The sequence below is a fragment of the Tinamus guttatus genome, unplaced genomic scaffold, assembly GCF_059628265.1.
Source record: "Tinamus guttatus ecotype Peru unplaced genomic scaffold, ASM5962826v1 Tinamus_guttatus_pri_ptg000710l, whole genome shotgun sequence".
Taxonomy (NCBI): Eukaryota; Metazoa; Chordata; class Aves; order Tinamiformes; family Tinamidae; genus Tinamus; species Tinamus guttatus.
This window is the reverse complement of record NW_028289244.1, coordinates 5,288,375-5,310,653: the sequence shown is the minus strand read 5'-3', so window position 1 is coordinate 5,310,653 and position 22,279 is coordinate 5,288,375. Positions and strand designations below refer to the sequence as shown.

At 61.5% G+C, this 22,279-nt stretch overlaps 2 protein-coding genes and 1 long non-coding RNA gene across 3 annotated transcripts; 2 read left to right on the top strand and 1 right to left on the bottom strand.

Annotated features, from left to right (window-relative positions):
• The first annotated feature begins 3,385 nt into the window (after positions 1–3,385).
• TNIP1 (TNFAIP3 interacting protein 1) lies at positions 3,386–13,519 on the top strand. The gene is made up of 16 exons (XM_088536947.1): positions 3,386–3,620; positions 4,553–4,675; positions 6,019–6,107; positions 6,505–6,573; positions 9,179–9,370; positions 9,667–9,761; positions 9,849–9,930; positions 10,197–10,286; positions 10,596–10,661; positions 10,848–10,979; positions 11,052–11,180; positions 11,660–11,776; positions 12,054–12,179; positions 12,845–12,925; positions 13,200–13,394; positions 13,439–13,519. Exons 1-16 carry the CDS (start codon positions 3,488–3,490, stop codon positions 13,517–13,519), a joined length of 1,800 nt encoding a protein of 599 aa, XP_088393073.1. The 5' UTR covers positions 3,386–3,487.
• A 212-nt stretch (positions 13,520–13,731) lies between these two features.
• Positions 13,732–14,933, top strand: LOC148591779 (uncharacterized). Its single transcript, XR_015914028.1, has 2 exons — positions 13,732–13,821; positions 14,358–14,933. It is a non-coding gene; the product is annotated as an uncharacterized LOC148591779 (long non-coding RNA).
• A 1,977-nt stretch (positions 14,934–16,910) lies between these two features.
• GPX3 (glutathione peroxidase 3) lies at positions 16,911–19,154 on the bottom strand. Its single transcript, XM_088536818.1, has 5 exons — positions 19,023–19,154; positions 17,687–17,840; positions 17,474–17,591; positions 17,226–17,325; positions 16,911–17,140 (listed from the first exon to the last, which is right to left on the bottom strand). Exons 1-5 carry the CDS (start codon positions 19,107–19,109, stop codon positions 16,919–16,921), a joined length of 681 nt encoding a protein of 226 aa, XP_088392944.1. The 5' UTR covers positions 19,110–19,154; the 3' UTR covers positions 16,911–16,918.
• Between the last annotated feature and the right edge of the window lie 3,125 nt (positions 19,155–22,279).

The window sequence follows — 22,279 nt, the reverse complement described above, 5'->3', positions numbered from 1 at the left end:
GGGCAACTGCAGCATCCCGCAGCCTCTGCTCGAGGGTTTTCTGTGTGTGTCCCCAGAGAGCATCCTGTGACTGCAGGGGAGTCGCTAGGAGGAGCCCGGTGGCTTAAGGGAGAAAATAAAGAAGAAAAAAGAATATAAAGAAACAACAACGAGCTGGAAGGAGCAGCAGACACCGGAGCGCGGAGGAGCCGCCGGGCTGGTTGCGTCCGCGCGGCATCGCGGCGCCAAGGCCGCCTCCTGGCAGCGCCGTGACGAGCGCTGCTGCGGCTGGGTTAATTAGCGCCGGCTCTGAGCTCATTAGCGCCTGGCACAGAGCCCTGGCGCTGCCCCTGCCCAGGCTGGTGGCCCCGGCTGGCCCCGTCGCGGCACCGTCTGCGCTACCCGTGTGTGTCTGTGTGTGTGAGCACCTGGCACTGTGAAATACCGAGAGGTTGGCTTAGAAATTGCTGATTCACTAAAAGAAAAGTGTTTTCTGGTAGTGCTTGGTTGGTTGCTTTTTTTTTTTTTTTCTTTTTTCTTTTCTTTTTTTTTTTTTTTGGAGCCTGTGCTTTCTGTGCATTTATAATAGTCATTAGAAACTTGCCTATCTTCTCTCTCATCTCCTAGTTGCTTTTGATTAAATGTGAGACTCTCATTGCAAATCTTGATTTTTTTTTTTCCAAAGCCAGGGCTTTTAAGAGAAAAAGAGCGCACAGATGCAGAGCTGGAAGGGACCTTGCAGCGCCCTGCTCTCTGTTCCTGTCCCAAGTGTGGCAGCTCTGTCCTAGCAGTCCCTTACACAAACGGAGCTGCTCTTCAACCCTAGCACTGCCTCGCTCAGCAAACGCTCGCCGGGCCCAGCTGGCTCCGCTGCCGGGCTCATGTAATTGCGGAAATCCTCCCTCGCTGCCGTATCTCGTTTGCCGGTTATTTCATGTCTTATCTGTCCCTGTGTCGGCTGGGGGTAATTCGGTTCCTCCTCGCAGCTGCTGTTGACGTATCTGGAAACTGCTCCCGTGTCCCCATCTCTAACATCTCAGTGAACCTTCCTGTTGCTTTGCGGTGGCCCTTGGGTAGAGAGGTCCGTGATTCAAACCTTGGGAATTGAGGCTACCGCAGGCCAGAGGCTTTTGGTGGCTCCGTCCAGCTGAAGAAGCACCCGGCTCTGAGCAGTGAGCCCTGCACACAGGTAACGGGGCGAGGGCGCCGCGCTGGGGCTGAGCTGTCCCGCGCTGCCGTCACGCGGTGACGCGGGCCGGGGCCGCCGCGCCGGAGGGGGATTTCTGGACGCCCGTGGCCCTGCTTCCCGCCGCCTCGCTCGCGCAGGGACCAGCCGGCAGCGCAGAAACCGCTGCTGCTTCTGCAGCTTCCTGTCAGCTGCTTACGTGCTCCAGAAAGAGCCTTTCTGAGCCCACCTTGGGCCGCAGATGGGAAGATGCAGCAGCTCTCACTGGTTTAACCGCCTTTGTCACCTCACCTGAGGTTTCTGTCTCCCCGTGGCTGCTTCTCCAGCGCAGATGATGGTGCGAGAGGTCTCTGTGCAGGGATCGGGTTGGGCAGCATCCAAAGAGCCGCAGGAAGGCGAGAGCTGATGCAGGACGGGGATGGGTGGGCTCGAGCCTGTGGGCAGCGCAACAGAGGGGCTGCTCCCAGGACGAGGACACGTGCAACTACCTTGCAATTCCCTGCCGGGGAGGGCAGCGTTAATTGCGGCTCCTGCCAGGTGGCAGTTGTCATCTGGAAAGTCCCCGGTTCTCCCTGGCAGGCAGGTTTTGCAAACAGGTCTCGGGGATCAGCCCCGTGTCCTTGGCTGGGCCGAGGCGCTCGCGATGGGAGCGCTGGCGTGAGGTCGAGGCGGGTTTTGGGAATGAGCGTCCCCCCTTTCGCAGTGACCCTGCTCAGCCCCGTCCCGAGTGCCGGGAAAGCACCTGGGGAAGCACCCGCGGGAGCTTCGGCCCTGCTTTCCGACCGCGCTCCCTGCCGCTGGCATCGCAGGGAGAGCCGCGTCCTGCCCCGGCTGCAGCCGCCCCGTGTCCGTTCTCACTTTGGGGCTTGTTTGGGGTATTTGGTAAGTCAGGCTGGAATTTGCAGCAGCTGCTTTATGAGCCCCAGGGGAAGGCGCAGCAAACCTGCTCGGCTCTCCACAGGTGAGACCTCAGCCGGAGGGAGGCCTTGGAGACCCACAAATGCAAGGAATTAATGGAAACACCTATTCTGCACCATGCAGGGTCTTTCCTTCCTGGCTGCTGGTGGGCTCATCCCATGGACCTGCTGGCAGAGCTGCTCCCTTGCTTTCCTGGACTGTGCAGGGAGCTCCTGGTGGGGCTTCCTTGGCCTGAGCCAGTGCAAGGAGCTCCTGGATCCGTCTGTCTCCCTGCCCAGCCTTTCTGTTCCCTGCGCTCTGTGGGGTCCTTTTCTCACTTAAAAGCCAACGTATCTTTGTCTTGCAGCACTCAAGAACAGAGTGAAAGGATTTGGTTTATTTTGAGTTTATCTGTCTGCCTTTTTTTTTTTTTTTCTCTCTCTCTCTGGTGACAAATATTTGCAAAAATACTTTCTTGATAGAGGAGCTTCTTGGTAAGGTTTGGGCAGCTTGGGTGCATGGGTTTCATTTGGTGGTTGTTTGCCCTGACATATGGCAAGAAATTATAAAACAGGGAAGTAGAGTTCTTTCGATCACTTTCAGCTTTAAAGGGGGTGGGGGGAAAAAAAAAAGCCTCCAGAGGAAAATAAAAGCCTGGACATCCCAGATCAGTTTTGCAGAACCTCTTGACTATAACTCCCAAAACTTAGAAGGATCCAGTTGCCTTTTGATTGCGCGGCTGCGTGCGGGAAGGCCCCGTGGTTCATGGGGAGAGCAGAAGGGTCTGAGCCAAGCGCGTGGTCGCCCATAGTGAGGTGTCCTGGCCTGCTCGCCCTGTGGCTGCTGCTGGGGCTTCCAGGGCTGCTCTGTGCCCGTGGAGGTTGAGGCTTTTGCAGCCGTGGAAAGAGCCTCTCCTGTAACAGCCCTGCACAAGTGGTTGTGCCCCAAAGATGTTTTGTGCCTGGTAGAACCGTCCCCAGCGATGGTGGATGGATATGCGGTAACGGAGGTGGAACGTGCTGGGTCTCGTCCCTGCGGGATGCAGGAGCCGCGCTGGGACGGCTCCTTTTGGGGAATTCCTGTGCCTCGTGGGGGCAGTAGTCATCCCTGACGGGGCTTGTTGGTGATGCGGCCTCGCGTGACGTTTCTCATGGGTGTGAGTCACTCCGGCACGTTCACCCGACGGGAGGCAGCCGTGAGCGGAGGCCGGAGAGGGAAGAGCCTTCACCCGAGGCAGCGAACAGTATCTGCTGCCTCTGTTGCATCTGCTGCATCTGCTGCATCTGCTGGAGCCTTGGCCCCGTGACGCTCCTGCGCAGCTGGACTGAGGGGACCGCGGCGTGGGCCAGGACCAGCCAAGGTGACTCTGTGCTTTGTTGCCTTGCAGGGATGTCTGGTTGGGAGGCAGGCGATTAAGCAGCCCACATGGAAGGCAGAGGACCCTACCGCATCTATGATCCCGGTGGGGGGATGGAGGAGAAAGGATCTGTGACTTTTGAGCAGTTGGTGGAGGAGAACACCCGGCTGAAGGAGAAGATGCAGGGGATAAAGTCTATAGGTAATGGCTGCATGGGTGGAGGATGGGGTTTGCCTTCTGTGGGGAGCCTGCCCTTCCTCTGACAGCCTCCATCCAGCAGGCCAGCCTGCGTTCAAGGAGCACAACTGCTTGTCCTGCCCTCTTTGCTAGGGAGGGTGTTAAGAAGCCGGGAATCTTAATAAAAAGGCAATAGCAAAGCTCTCACCCTCTTCATAGCTCAAGCAGCGTTTCTGGGCTTTGTCATGGTAGGGGGGAATTGCTTGAATATCTGTGGGTGAGCTGAGGGCTTTTGCTAAATTCCTGGGGTGTGTTGCACCCTGACGAATGGCTGAAGAAGAGGGGAGCCGTGGAGCAGTGTGAGCTCCCCTGCTGTCCCTGGTGGCAGCAGGGCTGGGACGCCCCAGCTGAGCAGTGCCACCCTCCTCCGCCCGCCCCTGTTTTTGCTTTTGGTCTCGTGACCCAGTTTCCGGTTTCGAGTCCTACTTCTGCAACTGAATTTCCACTTGTCTTGTGATTCCTGTCGTGTGTGCCATGGCCCTACCTGTGGTTGAAACTCCCTCGCCTGGGATAGACACATGGGCTGGGGAGAGGGTTGGATCACGGTGCTGAATCCCACAGCTTAAGGGCTGGACCTTTGCAGTGATCCCAGCTTCAAACTGGCTCTCCTGGAGAGAGGAGAAACCTGAGGGATGCAGCGCTGCAGCTCTGTCACCTGTAACCTGCCTTCCTTGTGTTGGTGGCACTCTGCAGCCACAGGTGTAGCTCACCTGTGAGATTTGATCAGGAAGAACTATTTTTAGATGAAAAAGGAAAAACAAAACAAAGCAAAATTGTTCTGGGCCCTCTTGTCCCCAAGCAGAGGTATTGGTACAGATGTGGCTGCCCCAGGGTAGGTGCTGGGAAGGGAGGGTAGGCGCAGGTGAATGTGAACATCTTTTTGTTGCTCACAACAGGAGAGCTACTGGAAGAGTCCCAAGCGGAGGCATCCAAGCTGCGGCAGAAGGTGGAGGACCTTGTGAGACACAAAGAAATGCTGATGGCGTCATCTTCCTTGGACAAACTGGTGGAAATGGGAGGTAGGAGATGGGAGGAATGCCAAGGCCTCCTGGACAGCTCGGCCCTGGGTTCAGGGGAAGGGAGAAGGTGCAGCACAAGGTCTGGAAGGAGATGCCTGAGAGGCTCTTTTCAGGGTTGCTCACCTCTCTTAAAACAGCCAGACTTGGCTTCCTTTGCATCTCCTGCATCAGCTTTGCTCTCTCACTTTCTTTGCCCATGCACAAGTCTCCTGCATTGCCAGAAATGCTAGACTGACTGAATTCCTGCATGTGGGACATGTTCCTTGGAAAGTGAGGAGGCTGTGAGCAGCTCAGGATGTGACAGATGCCCTCCCATCTAGCTGCTGATGGTCTGGGATTCCCTATAGCCTCTGGAGCAGCTGTGAAGGTGTCTGTGCTCTCCTGGCTGTGTGTCCCCATGCTCTCCTGCCCTGGGAAAGACCAAACCCAGCTTTACAGGCAGGACATGGTTCCTAAGCCACCAACTCATGGCTGGTGGAAACAGGAAGGCAAAGCCACGCGGGTGTAATGGGAAGAAGAGATCATCCCTCCACAATGAAGAGTTTCCTTGCATCTTGCCCAGCTCCTCAGCAGTGAGCTCAGTCTCACAGGGTGATGAGCTGGGGCAGTGGTTTCCTTTAGCAAGGACAGCAGAGCTGGCCCCAAGTTGAGCGCTTTGCTCTGTCAGTGTTGGGTGTCTGGGTGTTTCAAGGCAGTCTGCAGTCTTTTGTGCTCGCAGGGACATGTTTAATAAACGTGAGCTCAGTCAGAATGGCCAGGGAGCTGCTGGGAGCCCTGGCGTAGGCAGAGCTCCTGCACCTGAATCTGTTCCTCAGTGTTTATTTGAGGCTACTTGAGGCAAAGCAGTTTTGAAGGGTGGTTTGAAGTGGCAGTACTGCCATGGGTTTAACTTGCTGAGGGGGGCAAGGCCCAGCCATGGCACCAGCTCCCAGTGTCCGTTGGCTTCGGTGGAGAGGGACAAGGTTCAGCCCCATGTGCTGCTCTTTGTCCCCGCTTTGCTCTGGACATGCTGGCCTGCAGCTGCTTACATCGAGAAGGATCCACGTGCGCTGTGTGTCCAGTGGAGTGTTTGGTTTTCCCCATGCTAAGCTTAGACAGGGCAGGCACAAGCCACCAGCTACAGCCAGTGAAAGGTGCTGCTGCCCCTGTCACACGCGGTCACATCGGCCGTGCCCTCCCTCCTCCTGGAGGGAAGCAAGCTGGGACGTTTTTGTGCCATCAACCTAGCTGGAGAAGAAACCATGGGTGTGTGTCTGACCTCAGGCCTGCTCTCCGTGTCGCTGTGCGGGAGGGGAGGGGACCTGCTCTCCAAAACTCACGGCTGCGTGTTCTCCCTTCCACAGCCGGCGGCCCCGATCCCAGCGCCGTCCTGGCCACCCCGGGCAGTGCCCAGAAGCAGCTGAATGCAGAAGTGCGGAAGGCTCCTCTGAGTGTAAGTCTGGTGAAAAGCAAGTGCTTGCTCTAGGGGACTTGGAGGGAGAGACAGGCTGGCTGCTTAAGAGCAAGGGAGATGGTCTCTAGGAATGGGAACAAATCGGCAGGGATCGGCTTCCCCTGCTGTTTGCCTCTCCTGGGCTCCCAGGACAGCAGGAGCTGATACTGCTGCAGAGCTGGGGACCAAGGGCAGGACCTGCTGCAGTTATTGAGAGCCCTGGGCTCTCCTGAGCTGCCCGTGCAGAGATGCTCAAAGCCATGTTCACTTACAGGAGTGCAGAGGGATGAGGGAGCTTGGGGCTAGGCCACGCTCCCGTCCTGGCCGTCCCTGAGGGGAACAGCAGGGCTGCCTTTCCCTCGCTGCGGGGAACCTGACCTTGTGCCTCCTGTTGCAGAGGTCCTCGTCGGAGTTTGAGATTGTTCCTGCTGAAGCGCAGGGCTTTTTGCAGGAGAGCGGGAGAACGGTGAGTGGCCCTGGTGCCTTGGGGAAGCTCGGTTGGGATGCGGGAGGGGAATGGGCCTGGGAGGCGTGAGGGCGCATGCCCGGGAGGGAAGGAGCCGAGTCGTGCTCCGGGAGCAGCGCTCCTCATGCTGTGAACGTGGTCCCGTTTTGTTCAGCACCTCTGCCAAGCCGGCTGGCACGGGGCTTGGAGAAGCTCCTCCTAGTGCCCGCACCGGGAAGGGAAGGAGCAGCAGAGGCAGAGATGGCTGGTTTTGCTGCAGGCAGCAGAAAGGGCTGGCAGCCCCTTTCCTCCGAACAAACTGCCTCTAGGTGTTTGCAGAGCAGTGCTCGGATGCCCGTGTCCCAATTTCGGGGTGGGACGGGGAGCCTGGCGTTACTCTCTCTGCCTCCATCGTTGCTACCAGGGTCTGCCGCAGCCCGGGCCTGTTTGAGCTCTGCTTGTTCTTGTGAGCATCCTCCCAGCTGGGATACCATGTCCTGGCCCCTCCGTGGGTCCCGGTTGGCTTCAGGCTCTTGTGTGTGCTGCAAGGGATGTGGGCAGGGAGAGGGGAGTCCAGCCCCTGCCTTAGCTGCTCCAGTGCTCGAGTGGGACGAAAATCAACATGTGCTGCCCCATGGCAGTGCGTGGAGGGGGAGGGGAAGCTCTGTCCTTGCGCATCCCCGCTGGCCTTTGGCACTGCTGTCATCTCTGAAGAACGAGGCAGCATCACGGTTGGTACTGGGCTGTGTTGGATCCGCAGGAAGGGGCCTTGGGATGCGGTAGGGAGCGGGCGGGCGGCTCAGCACCGTGCGCAGCTCCTGCACCAGCACCTGCTCAGCTCTCCTGGCCGCTCCAACTGGGCTCAGGAACGAGCTGTCTGATGCTGCTGGAAGGAGCCCTGTGCCGTGTGCCGCCAGCCCATGGATCCACCCACGGATCCACCCACGGGATTCCCTGGGGCAGTACCGGGGCGGTAAACCCCAGGGCGAGGGCGCCGGGGATGCCCTCGGGCTCTCGCCCTGCAGGAGTTTCCGAGGCCGTGGGGTGAGTCAGTGGGGCAGGGAGCGGAGCGGGGCCCGCCGTGTTGTGCACACACACACTGCAGGTCTCCTAGGCAATGCAGGGCCGCCCGCGTGAGGAGGGCCCGGGCGTGCGCCGTGACGCGCGGGGCGCGCCGTGCCCGGCTCTCCGCGGCCGCGCTTCAAATCCGGCACAGTTCTGCTCTGCCGTGCCGGGGAGCCCGGGCTACCCGCCATGCCGCGATGCCGGGAGCGGAGAGCAAGGAGGACAACCGGGCTGGGGTAAGGCCTGGGGCCGAGGTCAGAGGGAAGCCGAGACCTTGGCAGAGCCGAAGGAGAGAGGTGGGAGTGTGGGGAGCAGCCCAGAGCTGCTTGGAGGAGGCTGGAGGCACTTGGGGTTGCAGGTCTTGGCCCTGGGGAAGTGACACGTCCCTCCTGCTGGGATAGGAGAACCAGCATGTCCCAGTGCCCCCATCAAGGAGTCTCCACGTGTCTGTGTTGGTGGCTTAGCAAGCCCAGGCTGGACCCTGTGGGATCTGGCGTCTCCTGCTTTAAGCGTGGGGCCTCAGGGCTGCCAGGAATGGGGCAGCTGAGCGGGTCCCCTGCCCTCCTGGTGCCCTCGGGGTAGCTGCAGGTGGCCTCAACAGCTCCAACATTGGGGAGGTTTGGGGAGGTGTGGGGGGCAGGAGCTGGAGGAGCCAAGCCCGGAGCTGGCTGCTCATATGGGATGAGAAATACAGGGACCCTCTCCTGGAGGGACAAGGAACTTGCGGACAAACCTTGGCTCCCAGAACAAGGAGGGTCCAGAAGGGCCACGGTGACCCCAGCTGTGGGGAAAGGACAGTCTCGAGACACAGGATGGTTTCTGTCTGATCTGGTATTGCTGGTCACGGTGCTGACTGCTCCAGAGGGGTGGCTTAGGGCCCTGGTTTGGGGAGCTGAGGAAAGAGAAGAGAGTAAGGGATGGAGATTGTTCCTTTACTATTAATGAGTCAGAAACTGGGTCTGCTCAGGTTTCTAAGGGGGGATGAGGTATGGATGGACTCAGGGAGGCTATTTTGGTAATGCCTCCTACCTAGACACTTGGGGTATCCAGATCCAATGGTTGTCAATCAAACCTTCATAAAGCAGATAACGTTTTTTTTTTTTTTTTTTTTTTTTTTACCACACCTAGGGTTATTGCAGAGTCTTCATCCTCAGCAGTTGGAAATGCAGCAGATAGGGGAGCAGGAAAGCGGTGTGCTGCTGTAGAGGGTGTCAGAGCAGATGGCTGTGACCATCCCCTCCCTGTCGTGCCTCCTGCGCAGGACAGATGGGTGGTGAAGAAGCAGGGCTGGGTCATTTAGATGGACTGGTGTTTCGAGAAGGTGTTTTGGGGTGCAGCGAGGGCAGGGGAGCCCGCACAGCAGGCCCAGATGCCGCTAGAGGGAGATGTGTGAGCGAGCTGCAAGGAGAAGGCTGAAGCCTGGCAGCAGGGCTCGCAGCAGCCTTGCCGCTCGGTGCCGGGGCAGCTCCTCGCCGCAAGGAGCCGATACCCGTCGCAAGAGGGAACTTTGCCACGCGCCTTGAGCCGCGCTGACTGCGCGTCCTCCCGTCCCCATCCGCAGGACTTGGAGCAGCTGCCGAACGAGGAGGGCAACCTGCTGCCCCAGCTGCAGCGCCTGGAGAGCACCCTGAGCGGCTGCGCCGACGAGGCCGGCAAGAACCAGGTGTTCGTGCGCCTGGGCCACATGGCCTCCGAGTTCAACCGCCTGGCCTCCAAGGTGCACAAGAACGAGCAGAGGACATCCTTCCTGCAGGTGAGCCGGGGATGGATGGGCTCTTTTTTCTACCAAGCCCTCCTTGTCCTTGTGCTGAGCTGCTCCTTCCTGCCCCTGCCTTCCGTGGACCCCTTCCCTGGGCCCTCTTGCTGCCGCCAACCAAGGAGCAAATTCCCAGGGGTGGGCCCCATCCTGCAGCCACATTCTTGATCCAGGAGACTTGGTAGGAACTGGGTGGCCAGGGGGTTATTGGGAGCACCAGCCTTATTAAAGGGGGGGCATTTGCCTGTGACAGTGCCCCAAGGAGTCTCACACTGCTGTCATTTGCCCCACAGACCCTGTGCGAGCAGCTGCGCAATGAGAATGAGGAGCTGCGAGCCAAGCTGGAAAGAGACTTGGAGCAGAGAAACCAGGCTCTGGAGAAGCTCAGGTAAGGGCTGATAGGCAAGGAAACAGGGCTGTTCTGGGTGCCCTGGGTGTTTCTCCTTTCCTGACCCAGCCTGTCTCTGCTGTACAGGTGTGAGAACCAGGAGCTCCGGAGGATGGTGACGCTGAACAACAAGGAAAATGCAAAGAGGGAAGGTGCTGAACAGCAGCAGGTAATGGGACAGCCCCTCTGCCACCTCAGCAGCACTGTCCTTGGAGAGAGCTGGCAAGGAAGCAGGGAGTCTACAAATCATAGCAAATTGACTTTAAGCAGTTACTCTGTTTTCCAGTTTCTTCCAGTGTGACTGGTACCACTGTTGAGTAACTTGGCGGGGTGCGGAAGGCAGTGGCAATGACAGTTACTTATGTCTAGCTGGTGCCTGTGGCTGGCCTCTGCAGAAGCCCTGAGGGTGCCTGTGTGTGTGTGTGTCTTCCACAGAGCGGGGCTGTGATGGAAAAGGTGCTGGGCAGAGTAGGCCTGGAGGCCAAGGAGAAGAAGGTGAAGATCCTGGAGCACCAACGCAACGAGGTGAGGATGGATGCCGGGGCGAGCTGCTGGGCTGGCTGAGGGAGGCACCAGTATGGAGAGGGAGTGGGACTGATTGAGCTGTGGGGCACACGGCTGGGATTGCACTGGTTAGATGATGGTATTAGGGGCCAGAGGAAGGGCTGTGGAGCAGCAGGAAAGTTGCTTGGAGCGAGGATCTCCATCCAGCTCTTTCCCAAGGTGTTTTTGTGGAGGGTTTGTGTAGAGCAATGGGAGGTTGTTTAGGGCTAATGTAGGGCTATGCCTTACTTGGGGCTGGGCTCACGTTCACCCAGCCCTTCCTCCCCACAGCTGCTGGAGGTCAACAAGCAATGGGATCAGCACTTCCGATCCATGAAGCAGCAGTACGAGCAAAAGGTAAGGCCCAGTGCTCGGAGCTGTTTGATTCTGGTGTGCACATCTGGCCAGGTGTGGGGTGAGGAGACTCGGAAGAAACCGAGTGTCAGAGAAGGCGTTTGGGTTGGGCTCTGCTTGTTCTACCTCTACCCCATCTGCTCCCACCACTGGGGCCGGATGGACCAGTGTCCCCTTCCCTCCTGGCAGATAACTGATCTGCGCCAGAAGCTGGGTGAGACCCAGCGAGCACTGACTGAGCTGGAGTCAGAGCGGGAGCAGAAGCAACGGGATTTTGACCGCAAGCTACTCCTGGCCAAATCCAGGATTGAAACAGAGGAGGTGAGTCCCTTGGGAAAGGAGCCAACAGCCCTGTCACCCTCCCCTGGCTGATTCCCCTTGTGGCCCTTCCAGGCAGAGAAGGACAGGCTGGCCACAGAGGTGAGGGACCTGCAGCAGAGGATGCGGTTCCTGCAGGAGCAGCTGGCTCCAGTCACCAAACAGAGAGAGTACCAGGAGAAAGAGATCCAGAGGCTGAACAAGGTGAGGCCTGTGTCACAGCCAGTCCTTGCAAAACGTCTTTTTTTGCTATTCAGCTGCTTCTGCCCTCTCAGCTCCCAGACTGACCCTGACCCCTGCCTGCTCTGCCCAGCTCTGAGCCCGGGAGGTACCAGTGCTGTGGAGCTTGGCTTTCCAACCTCCTCAGATGCCCCCACCTGCAGCTCCTTGCCCAGGGGGCCTGGAAGGAGGTGCCTGCACTGCAGCAAAGAGCCTTCCCTGGACAGCATCTGCTGTGGCTTCTTTGGGACTGTGTCCATCGGTGTCTGCTGCTCCATGCTCACCCCATTTCTGGGAAGAGGCAACAGAAGGAGCTTGTGTGGGGCAGAGGAGACCGCATCCCTCTGCCCTCTGGCCTTTTATACCTTTTTTCCATGCTGCGCTTGCACTGTGGCCCTCCAGACATGTCTGCTGCACAGTGCTTATCTCTGACTGCTCTCCCTGCTCCTCTCCTCCCTGCTCAGGCACTAGAGGAGGCCCTGAACGTCCAGGCCTCTCCACCACCCGCCTTCGCTGCGAAGCCGGTTGTGAAGATGCCGCGGCAGGAGCTGCTGACTCAGAACGAGCTCCTCAAGCAGCAGGTAGGAGCAGCCCCTGCTTTGCACAGCTGGTGGAGTTGGGGAGCGAGCAAGGAGCCCTGGCTCCCCTTGGCTCGGAGCAGCCCAAGTAGCTCTCTCTGCCCCGGGGTGGTGGGGAGAGCTGAGCACAGCATCGTCTAGGCCTTAGCTGAAGGACTGCAGCTGTGGGCTGCCTGGACCTGCACAGACTGTGGGGACAAGAACAGTTATGCAGACACAGCGTATGCTTGAGAGGAATCTGCCCTCAGCTGGGTGCATCTGTATCCTTCCCCTCTGCCAGGTGAAAATCTTTGAGGAGGACTTTCAACGGGAAAGGAGCGACAGGGAGAGGATGAACGAGGAGAAGGAAGAGCTGAAGCAGCAGCTGGAGAAGCTGCAGAAGCAGCTGGCAGTCTCCAACAACCAGGTGAGCAGCACTGTGCACCCCTGGCAGCATCTGGGAGCCCCCGTGTGCCTTGAAGGGTGAATTAGAGGTGCTCATTCACAGTGTCCCAGCTCCTGACAGCACTGGGGTTTCCTTCTTGGAGCGGGGGATGAGAAGGAAGCAGGAAGACCAGAGCAGTGGTTTTCCTTCCTCTTGTCCCTGCTGGAGCCACCTGGGGAGGGCCTGGAGAGTTTGGAGGGCCTGGGAAGGCCTGAGGTTTGTTTGGACTTGGTGTGTGGGTGATGCAAAGCTCCTGTCTGGCCAGGCAGGGAAGGACCTCCTTTTGCAAGGCAGCTGTCACCAGCAAGTGGGACCTGGCTGTGCTGCTAGGGAGGGATTTGGGGCAATCTCCCTGCACTTTCCTCTTCCTCCTATGGGAAGGACAAGTGCTCCTGTGGGACTGACTGAGGGAGACCTAGAACCATAGGAGAGGAGCAGCCCATGGCTGTCACTGTGACCAAGAAAACCCAGCCTGTCTCCCATGCCCCTCCTCTCCAGAGGGGCAGATTAGGAGAGCCCCAGCTATAACCCCAGCTATATCCTCACTGTTGGCTTGGGATTTTACCCCCTGGTGTGAGCAGTCCAACAGGGCCTAGCCCCATCCCGTGCCCCATGTGCTCCATGCTAACCTCCCCTCTCGTTCCCAGCTGCGTGTCTCCAAGGACGACTGCCAGCGGGAGAAGGAGGAGAAGGAGAAGCTGAAGAAGCTGCTGAAACAGCACAAGCAGGTGGGGAGGACAGAAACCCGCCCAGACCCTGGCTGCAGCGAGGCCGGCGCGTGCTGGCGGTAGCCCCTGCATTGCTGTTGGGCTGCGTGGGTTTGGGGTGCATTTCAGGGAGATGTGGGTGCTGGCGCTGGTCGGGTTTGGGGTGCATTTCAGGGAGATGTGGGTGCTGGCACTGGTCTGGTTTGGGGTGCATTTCGGGGAGATGAGGGTGCTGGCGCTGGTCGGTCTCAGTGGTTGCCCCAGCCCCTCCAGCATCTCCCTCGGGTCCTTGCAGGCTTCAGGCGAGAGGCAGCACCCTGAGGCGCTGCCAGGGGGGCCCATGGGCCCTGCCTGCTCTGGGGGCTTCCAGGTTGGTCCCCCCATGGCTCAGCCCATGTACCACGGCTTTGACGACCGGCAGCAGATCCGATACTCGCCACCGCTGCCAGGCGAGCGCCCGCTGGGACAAACCTACCACCACTACTCTCCGGTGAGTGTCTTGCCACTGCATCATCAATTCCTTCCTCTCTGCAGTTTCGGGAGGTGTTTGGGCAACCAGTGCCTGCCCTGCTGGGCTGTCCCCTGCGAACAGGACTGGGGCTCCTTGCAGAGTGAGCATCACCTCCAAGTTTGGGCAGGGAGTGAGTCACTGATCAGGGAAGTGAGCGTGCATGTCCTGTTGGCATGCAAATGCTCAGCCCTCTTTCCCCCTTCCTCCTCCTCTTCCTCCTCCTCTCATGTCCCAGCAGTTATATACACAAAGAGCAGGCCTGTGATTTGCACGGGTGGTAATTTGATGTTTCTGTTTCTCTGTGCCCTGTTCCAGTCACACTACATCTGGTACCCGCCCTGCGAGATGTCTCGGAGCCAGAACGCCTAGGCAGTGGCTGGGGTGAAACCGGTTCCCTAGGACTTGGGTAAGGTGCTGCATGGAAACGGATGGGAGAGGGAGGGGGGCTTCCCACTTGTGTAAAGGCTCAAAGAGGGTGCAGGGTTTTTCTGACAGGGTTTCTTTCCCTTCAAACCCTGTCCAGGAGAGACGGGCAGTGTTTCTGCTGTGTGTAGTGCCCAGCCTTGCTGTGATGGTCTGTGCTGTTCCCCTTCCCCATCCTGTCCCCTGGCAGTGGGAAAATGGCCCTGTCTCACAATTGCAAGTTAGCCAAGCCTGTGCCCTGAGAGGCCAGCAAGGATTCTGCCTCCACACGTAGTAATCCAGGAGACATTTGGAGACAGAAACGAGCCCGAGCCCAAGCAGCTGGTGGGTTTACAGCATGTCTGTGTTAGTGCCAGGGCCCAACGATGGTAATGACCGGCTGGGCCCAGAGCTGGCACACGGCCAGCCCGAGGACGGCGTCCTGCCCTCAGCTTCCCACCGCCGATTGTCACGCAGCTCTGAGCAGCTTGAAAGCAGTGGGTCAAGTCCTGTATTCACACAGTGTCTTTTGTGTCCCAGGACAGGCAGGTCCCGGATTGCCGAAATGCCCAGAGCCGTCTTAGCTGTGTTGTGATACAGGCTAAAGGCAGAAGTAGGATGTGTGTGTGTGCCTGTGTATATATATCTAGGACCTTCCTCCGGCTATTTACCCCTGTGCGTATATACACATGGTGTGTATGGCTCGTGCTCGTGGCCTGAAACTGCTCCGGCAGGAGTTCCGGAGAGGAATGTGCACGGAAGTGAAGGAGGGACTGGAGATGCTGTTGAGACTCCTTGAGAGCGCGCAGACAGCCCCGCGGGACCGTCTCCTTCCTGGAAACGTTTTGGGCTTGAATTTGATGCCCAACTTTTGTAGCTGAATGCGGAAGACAAGGTTTTCGGGGAAGGGGAGCAGGCGTTTGCCAGGAGCCCACGCCAGGAGCTTCCAGGAGATCCATCGTGGGACGCAATGTTGTTCTTCCCCTTGATGAACGTTTCTGCAGGCTGATGACACAGACCTCTCCCGGTCGACGGATGATCCCAAGGATGCAGGTTCCCTACCCTGCGTGGGCACAGACTGGGCTGAGGGTGCTTGATGTCTTCGTATTTATTTAAGGATTGAAGCTGAGTCTTTGTTTTTGCCTAAGAGTGTGCTTTCCTGGAAAAGTGTCTGTAGGACGTATTGTGGGAGTTGGATCTGACTGTGCTTCAGATTTGTTCAGAGGTAGATGTGCCCATAGCAAATGCAGAGGGATCCAAATCGCTACGTGAGCGCTCAGTATTTATTTACCCAAGTGAGTGGTATCCACCTGCAGCAGGGACAGGCACCATGCGCCACCTTTACAAAATGTAGCCACGAGCCTGACCTTCAGTGTGTTAGCAGGAGGGCAGGTGTGATCACGTCAAAACAAGGGGCTGTGGATTTAGCCCCTTGTCCTCCACATCCCCCAGACTCCTTTCCTGCTGCCTGAGTTTTCCAAGGAGGTTCCTAACACAGACCCCCGTGCCACTTGCTCTCTCTCCCATCCCCGATTTCCTGCTGCTCTTGGATTGTGTCCAGTTTCTGAAATGCAGAAGGTGAATCTCCAGCTCAAAACAAGTCTGGAGAAAAAGACCGTCACGTGGAAGACAGCGGGGAGGCCTGGAGCTGAGACGTGCTCGTCTGCAAGAGCCTGGTCCCTGGCTTCTACTAACACCAAGGGCCACGGCAGCAAGCGAGTGTCCTGCTCTGCACCGAGGAAAACACGCAGTGGGGCTGTCCCCCCGCCTGCTTGGCCTCTCTGCTCTTGTTTGGGCTCTGGACAGAAACCTGTTTGCCTCCCCCTTTGTTTTGCAATGACCTCAATGTGGCAAATGCACGGAAATAGGATTCATTGTATTCAGCCCAGGACACGCCTGGGTTTTGTGTACAGATTAGGGGAAGGTTTGGCTTGGTTTGGTTGGTTTCTCTTTGACAAATTATTGGGAACTGTAATGATAAATATGTGTTTGCAGTAATCCTTAATAAACAGGCTCGAGATTTTCCATCTGGACCCCGGTCAGCTCATGTGTTGTGTAATCCCAGCCCTAGGTGTGCAGGGGCTGCCAGGCTCGTCTCGTTTGACCCCATGTGCTGGACCTGCCCCTCGACACTGCCCTGCAGCACCACGTGCAGCGTGGAGGGAGGCCCACGGCCCCGTGCTGCAGCCTCACGAGCAGGTCCCTCATGAGTGTTTAACTTGTTTCCAAAGGCCAGGGCGCCCAGGAGGGCTCTTCAGTGGCCTACTGACCTGGGGCCGTGCAGAAGTAATGACGCTGCTGAGCCAGGTTGGGCTGTGGCACCTGGCCCCCGTGGTGGGATGTGACCCAGAGCGGGAGCAGCCGCTTCCTCGCGCATCTCCCTGGTGCCCTGGGCCCCTGTGCCCTCCCTTCCCTTACGGGGACGCAGGGCTGCACGTTTGCAGAGCCTTTATTTGGTGCTTCTACAAGGGCAGGTTGGTGCACGGGGGCTGCCAGGGGGTGGCTGCCCGTGGGGAGGAGAGGAGCCCGTCTCTGCGCAGGGACCGCGGGGCAGCTTGAATGCACTAGAAGAGCCGCCCCGCGCCCGGGCAGCTTCGGGCCAGGTCCGCCCCATGGCGGGGGCTTTCGGACGTGGCCTTCACGCAGACGGGGTCCTCTGAGCCCGAGGCAGCCGTCCCCGCGCCCCTGTGCACGCTGTAGGATGGAGGGTACAAAGCCAGGACAGCGAGGAAGTGCCTGGCCCAGGGATTTGGGGAGCATGGAGGCAGGATCGGGGGGGGACAAGCTCTTGGCCTGGAGGAGATGTTGCCGTTGCGGGTGGGGATGGACTTGGTGTTATCAGGAAAGATTTCCTTCCCCATGCTGGGCGCTCTGCCGCCTGTAGCCCACCACACTGAGCATCTGACCCCAGCTGGTGCTGGAGATGGTAGACACCAGCATTTGGCTTGCTGCGAAGGGCTGCTCTCGCAAGGCTGGTCTGAAACAGAGCCAGGCGCTGGTTGTCACTGCGCTGGATGTGGGGAGCAGCCCTTGCAGCGAGCAAGGGGGAGCTGATGGTGGGCGCAGGTGTGGGGAGCACCCCGCGCCGGCGGCCGCCTCCTCTACTGGGCCTGCTGCCGCTGCTGCCGCTGCTGCCTCATGTACTCGATGATGTCGTTCTTCACGACGGCGATGTTGGCCCGGTGGTACCAGCGCATCACGGGCACCCCGTCGGGGCCCACCAGGAACTTCTCGAAGTTCCACTTGATGTCGTGGTTCCTCAGGGGCTCCCAGAAGAGGTTCTTAGGGTTCCCAAACTCCTCTGCGACGGGGGGACAGGCGTTCTGCAACGAGCACCGGTGTCAGCGGCCTCCCACGCTCTGAAATCAGCCCTTGCACCCCCCGCACTGCACGGCCATGGGCACGAACCTTCAGGTACGTGTAGACCTTCTGCTCCTTGGCACCGTTTACATCCCCTTTCTGGAAGAGCTGGAAATTTGGGACAAAGCCTCCACCAGGCCGGACGTATCTGCAAGGAGAGAGGCCCTGGTGAGCTGCAGGTGACTGTGTCAGCGGGCTCTGGCCCTGCCACCAAGGGGCCGCTCCTGGTGGCCTTGGCCGGCTGGGACGAGGACACCGGCCTCTCCTCGGGGAGCAGCTGCCCCCTCAGTACTCACTTCAGCGCCGGGAGGATCTCCGAGTTCTGGCCAGGCTCTTGCTTTCCGAATTGATTGGAGGGGAAGCCCAGGATGACGAGCCCGTACGGCCCCAGTTCATTCTGTAGTGCATTCAGTTCTGTGGGCGAGCGCGGCCCGTCAGCCAGGCCACGATGCCACCGCGGTGGCCAAGGGGGCCACCCCGGCCCTGTCCCCCATCCCGCGCCGCCTCACCCAGGTACTGCAGTGTGAGCCCTCAGTAGGTGGCCACGTTGACGAAGAGCACCATCTTGCCCGCGTACTTCCTGAAGGGCACGTACTCCTCGCCGTCGATGGTGAGGGCCCCGTAGTCGTAGATGGTGCCCCGCACCGAGCCGTAGCACTTCACCTGCAAGGAGGCTCCCGTGGGGCAGGCGCGGGGGGCTGTGGGCCCGCTGGCCACCCCAAGTCCGCACCAAGGGCCATGGGGTGGCACCAAGGAGGGAGGAAGGGGGGTGCGTTCGAGGAGACCGAGTCCCGTCAAGGAGACCGAGTGACCCCGCGGCTGCCGCTGGCTGCCCCGGCCTTGGTGGCAGCGCTCCAGCTCCGGGTCATTGCGTGGGCTGGGGGACAAGGAGCGCGCTCGGCCAAGGGGCCGGCTGTCTGCGCCGCTGCCGAGCGGGGCCCGCGCGGACGCGGGAAGGCGAGAGGCCAGGGAAGGGCCCGGGTGCGCAAACAGTGAGCGCGGCGCCCGCGGCAGGACGCAGGGAGCGTGGCGGCCCCGCCGCGCCGCGTGGAGCCCCACGTGGGGCCGCGGCCGCCCCGAGGAGCCAGCGCCGCGAATCCCTCCCGTGCGTCACCCTGACGGGGGCTGTCGCGGGGCTCCCCTGCGCTGGTTTGTGTCCATGCAGCGCGTTGAGGAGCGGTACCCGGTGTCGCGGTACCTGGCAGCGCCGCGGGGCGTCACGGCCAAGACAGGCCCAGGCAAGGGGGAATGGGGGCCGGATTGGAGTCACGCAGGGAAATGCTGGGGCAAAACAGCCCCTGCCTGCAGCCGTGCGGGGGTTAATCAAGGGAGCCCTCTCCGGTTCCATGCAAGGACCTGGGCGTCACTCGAGCGCCCCGGAGGGCCTATTTTGGGAGCTGGCAGGAGACAAGACCGTGGAGGCTCTGCCAGGGGCTCGGCCTGTGCAGGGCTCTGCCTCAGGTGGGCTGGGAGGGTGCCCAGCACTGGGGTCACCCTGCTCCCCCAGCTCCCGGCTGGCGAGCGGAGGTTGGGGACAGCAGGGCACGCGAGGGGCAGTGCGAACAGGGCACCTCCAGCCCCCTCCAAGCACCCCCGGCTGCCCCACATCCAGCGAGAGCCCCGCACCTAACCCGTCAGGTCAGGGGGTCTTCATCCACCCGTCCCCAGGCCCAGGGCAGCGATTCCCCCTTTGCACGACCTAGGTGAGCAGGGGTGGGGACATGGGGGTCTCGGAGCTCCCCGCTGCAGCAGCCGCGGCATCGCGGGGGTCCCCATCAGCACCCACCTCGCCACCCCGGCCACCCCAACCCGAGCCCCCGCGCAGCACCCGCTCCCCGCTCTTACCTGCTCCCTCTCTTGGCTCTGACCCGGCGGGACGAGCCCAGCCAAGACCAAGGGCAATACCCAGGCGCCGTGGGGCCAGCGCCCCATGGCTGGGCCGGGTGTGGGGCGCGAGCACCCCCCGCGAGCGGCTCGGCGAGCTCTCCCGCACCCGCCGCCTCTGCCACCGCGGGGCCGGCGGCAGCGAGAAATAGCGGCTGGGCCGAGCGCCGAGCCAATCGCCGGGAGGCAGCGGCACGGCTGCGCTGTTAACCGTGTGGGCCCTGGGGCGGACGCAGCGGCGGACGCGGTGACGGGAGCGGGGGGCACGTCCACGCTGGCACCTGCGGGCGGGCGAGCCGGGGGGCACCCGGAAAGCTCCGGGGAAGCGGCACGAGAGCGTTCGGTTTGTGCAACGCTGCGCGAGCCGCATCCCTGCTCTTGGAGACGGGAGGAGAGGTGCCAACCGGGCAGCTGCCCGCGCTGGATCTCCCCATCCGCATCCCAGCCCTCCCGCTGCCCCGCTTGGTGCTGAGCCCAGCCGGGAAGCGCCCATCCTCGGCAAGGCACGGGTCGCATTCAGGATGCTATGGGGGCATAAACCCTGCAGGGAGCTCGGAGCTGGGACGTGGAAGGGGAAGGGCACTTTTGCCACCTGGAAGTGGTCGGGGGTCCAAGGCTGGTGCCCAAAGGAGGTGGCGAGGTTGCAAGTTGACAGGCAGGGGCATTGCTTGCAGGATACCAGCAAAATAAATGCTTTTTCGTATAGAGGGATACGCGCTCTGTATGCAGCGCGCAGGCTGTGGAGCAGGAGGCAGGGCAGGAGGTGACACTGCCCCGCTGCCGCCCTCTGTCCCCGCGCCGCCCCCGCTGGCTCCAGCAGGGCTCTGGGTGGCCGCCAACTGGCTCCCGCTGCTCCCCAGGCTCCCGGCCCGGACAGCAGGAATGCGGGAAGCAGCCGCCTCAGGAACAAAACAACCTCGTCAGCATCCCCGGGGAGGCGGGGGTCTGTGCAGCCGCGAGCGTGGGGCGTTCCTTGGGTTCGGGGACTCTGATGGCAAAACCAGCTGGGGATCGGGGCTCTTTGCAAGCGTGGGGGAGGCCGTGGTGGTGGTGGGGATGCCCCGTGTCCTCTCCGGGCTGCAGGTACCGGGGGGTGCCGAGCATTGCCCCATGCCTCTCCTCATGCCGGCAGCTCCGGGAGCTGCTCGCGCTCGGCCCTGCGGATCTCCCCGCGCGCCAGCCCGGTGCCCGCGGATGCTCCATGACCAGAGCCTCGGGAGCAGCTCCCAGGGCGGTCGGGCACTGGCCCGGGGCCACCCGTGCCTGCGGGAGCCCCGAGAGGCGCCGTGCCAGCAGCCAGGGCAGGGACCGGGGGTTCTTTTCCCTTGGGGTGGCTGTTTCCTAGGCCCCTGCTCGCATGCCCGGGGAATGAAAACATTTACACTGGGCCGGCTCCAAGGGAAATAGCTCTGCTGAGGCGCAAATTCCCCGCGGTGCCGCAAGACGAGTTGACAGCAGCATCGGGCAGCGGGGGGCTGCGCTCAGCGTGGGTGCTCGAAACCAGTGCCAACGCGGGAGCCGGGCTTGCTAGAAAGCAGCTGGCCGTGCCAAGGGTTTCGGCACTGCCCCGGGCGAGAGGAGCCTCCGGGGACGGGGCACGTGGCCGCGTGGCTGCCGAGCACGGGCCGTGCCGGGCGGACGGGATGCTGCCGCTGCGGGGGAACGCGCTGCCCTGGGAAGGGCTGAGCGCGGGAGCCGCTGCCGGGCCTGGAGCCAGCGCCAGCACCGGGCTGTGCCTCTGCGGCCAGGCGAAGGGCTCAGAGCGGGCACCTGGCAGAGACCTGGGCACGGGGACGGCCACCGGGCCCGTCTACAGCATCTGCTGCACCACGGGCACAAGGCGGGCTGCCAGCACCTCTTCGCCAGGGCAGGAAGGGCCTGAGGCCACGGGGAGAGGCACAATGTCCGCCCCAGCCCTGCCCTGGTCGCAGAGGCCGGGAGGGCTGCGCGCGGTGGCCAGAGAGCCCTTCCCGGCGGTTGTTTTCCAGCCGGGGCTGGCCCTGCTCTGCCGCAGATGTTTGGCAGCCGCTCGGCGTGGGAGGCCAGCGGCGCGCCCGGGAGGCACCTCCTCGCCGAGGGCAGCGCGGAGCAGCGCCCGGAGCCCTGCCAGGGCCAGCCCGGGCTGCCCCGGCCCGGGCAGAAGGGGCTCTGGCTGCCTGCGGTGCAGGAGCTGCTCCAGAGCGGGGCCTTGGCAGCGGAGGAGGCCGGGCTGGGAGCTGTATGGGGCTGGCGGCCCCACTCCGGGCCAGCGTGGGGCCTGCAACGCACGTGTGCGCGCACACACACCGGGCTGCACGCGCACGGGTCTGCCCGCGCCGCTCGCCATGGCCATCTGCAGGCACCCGGGCACGGGGTGTCCCTCGGGACAGGGCCCGGCGCTGCCCCTGCTGCGCTCACCCGCCCGGGACCAAGGATCCGCGAGGATGCCCATGGGGAAACAGGGAACTGCTTCCCGGCAGCTCCCTGGGCGCGCGGTGCTGGCGCCGCATCAGCACCGGGGCAACCTCTGAACTTTTGTTCTGGTGCGAGGCAGGAGGCGAGAGCAAAACAAGCTCCGGCGGGGGAGAGAGGCCCCAGTCAGCAGTGCCACGCGCGGCCGGGGGAGCCTTTCCCTGGAAACAGCTCGAGTGGCGCCACCGCCTCACCGGGCACCTGGCTGGAGGCGCCAGGAAAAGGCCCGGATCCCAGGGAAGGCTCCTGAGGGGGACAGACAGTCACACGGCGGCAGTCCCGGAGCTGTCCCTCGCCCAGGGGCTCCCCGCTGCCCTCGTGCTGCTCCGGCTGTCGCTGTCCCCAGGCTCCCTCCAGCCCCGTGCCGGCTCCGTCGCCTCAGGGCTGCTCCTTCCCGGAGGGATCTGCCCTTTGCCAAGGATGAGCCCGCCGCAAGGGAGGACGCTCCCGCTGGGCTTGGAGGCCACGTTGTGCCCAGACTGCAGGGGCCAGAGCCTCTGCTTTGGGCTACCAGGCGTTTGCCGAGTCCTGCGCGAGCGGCTGCTCCGATGGCCGCTGTGGTCACGGCTCCTGGGGAGGACAGGCCGCCGCTCCGGAGGCTCTCGGGGCGACCAGGCCCCGGGTTGACCCTCGGAGCTGCTGGGAAGTGTGCTGGAAAACAGCCTCCCGCGTCAGCACCTTCGCCGCCTCAGCAGCCGCCGGCCGCCTCCCCAGGGAGGCACAAGCGGCTGGAGCGGCTCCGCGCCAGGAGCCTCTTCCCGGCGCAC

Bases quoted from the DNA above. Each gene is read 5' to 3' on its own strand.
- TNIP1 (XM_088536947.1), top strand. From the start codon at position 3,488: ATGGAAGGCAGAGGACCCTACCGCATCTATGATCCCGGTGGGGGGATG. The intron at 10,662-10,847 runs GTAAGGCCCAGT...CCCTCCTGGCAG, and splicing joins AGCAGCAGTACGAGCAAAAG to ATAACTGATCTGCGCCAGAA. The intron at 11,777-12,053 runs GTAGGAGCAGCC...CCCCTCTGCCAG, and splicing joins ACGAGCTCCTCAAGCAGCAG to GTGAAAATCTTTGAGGAGGA.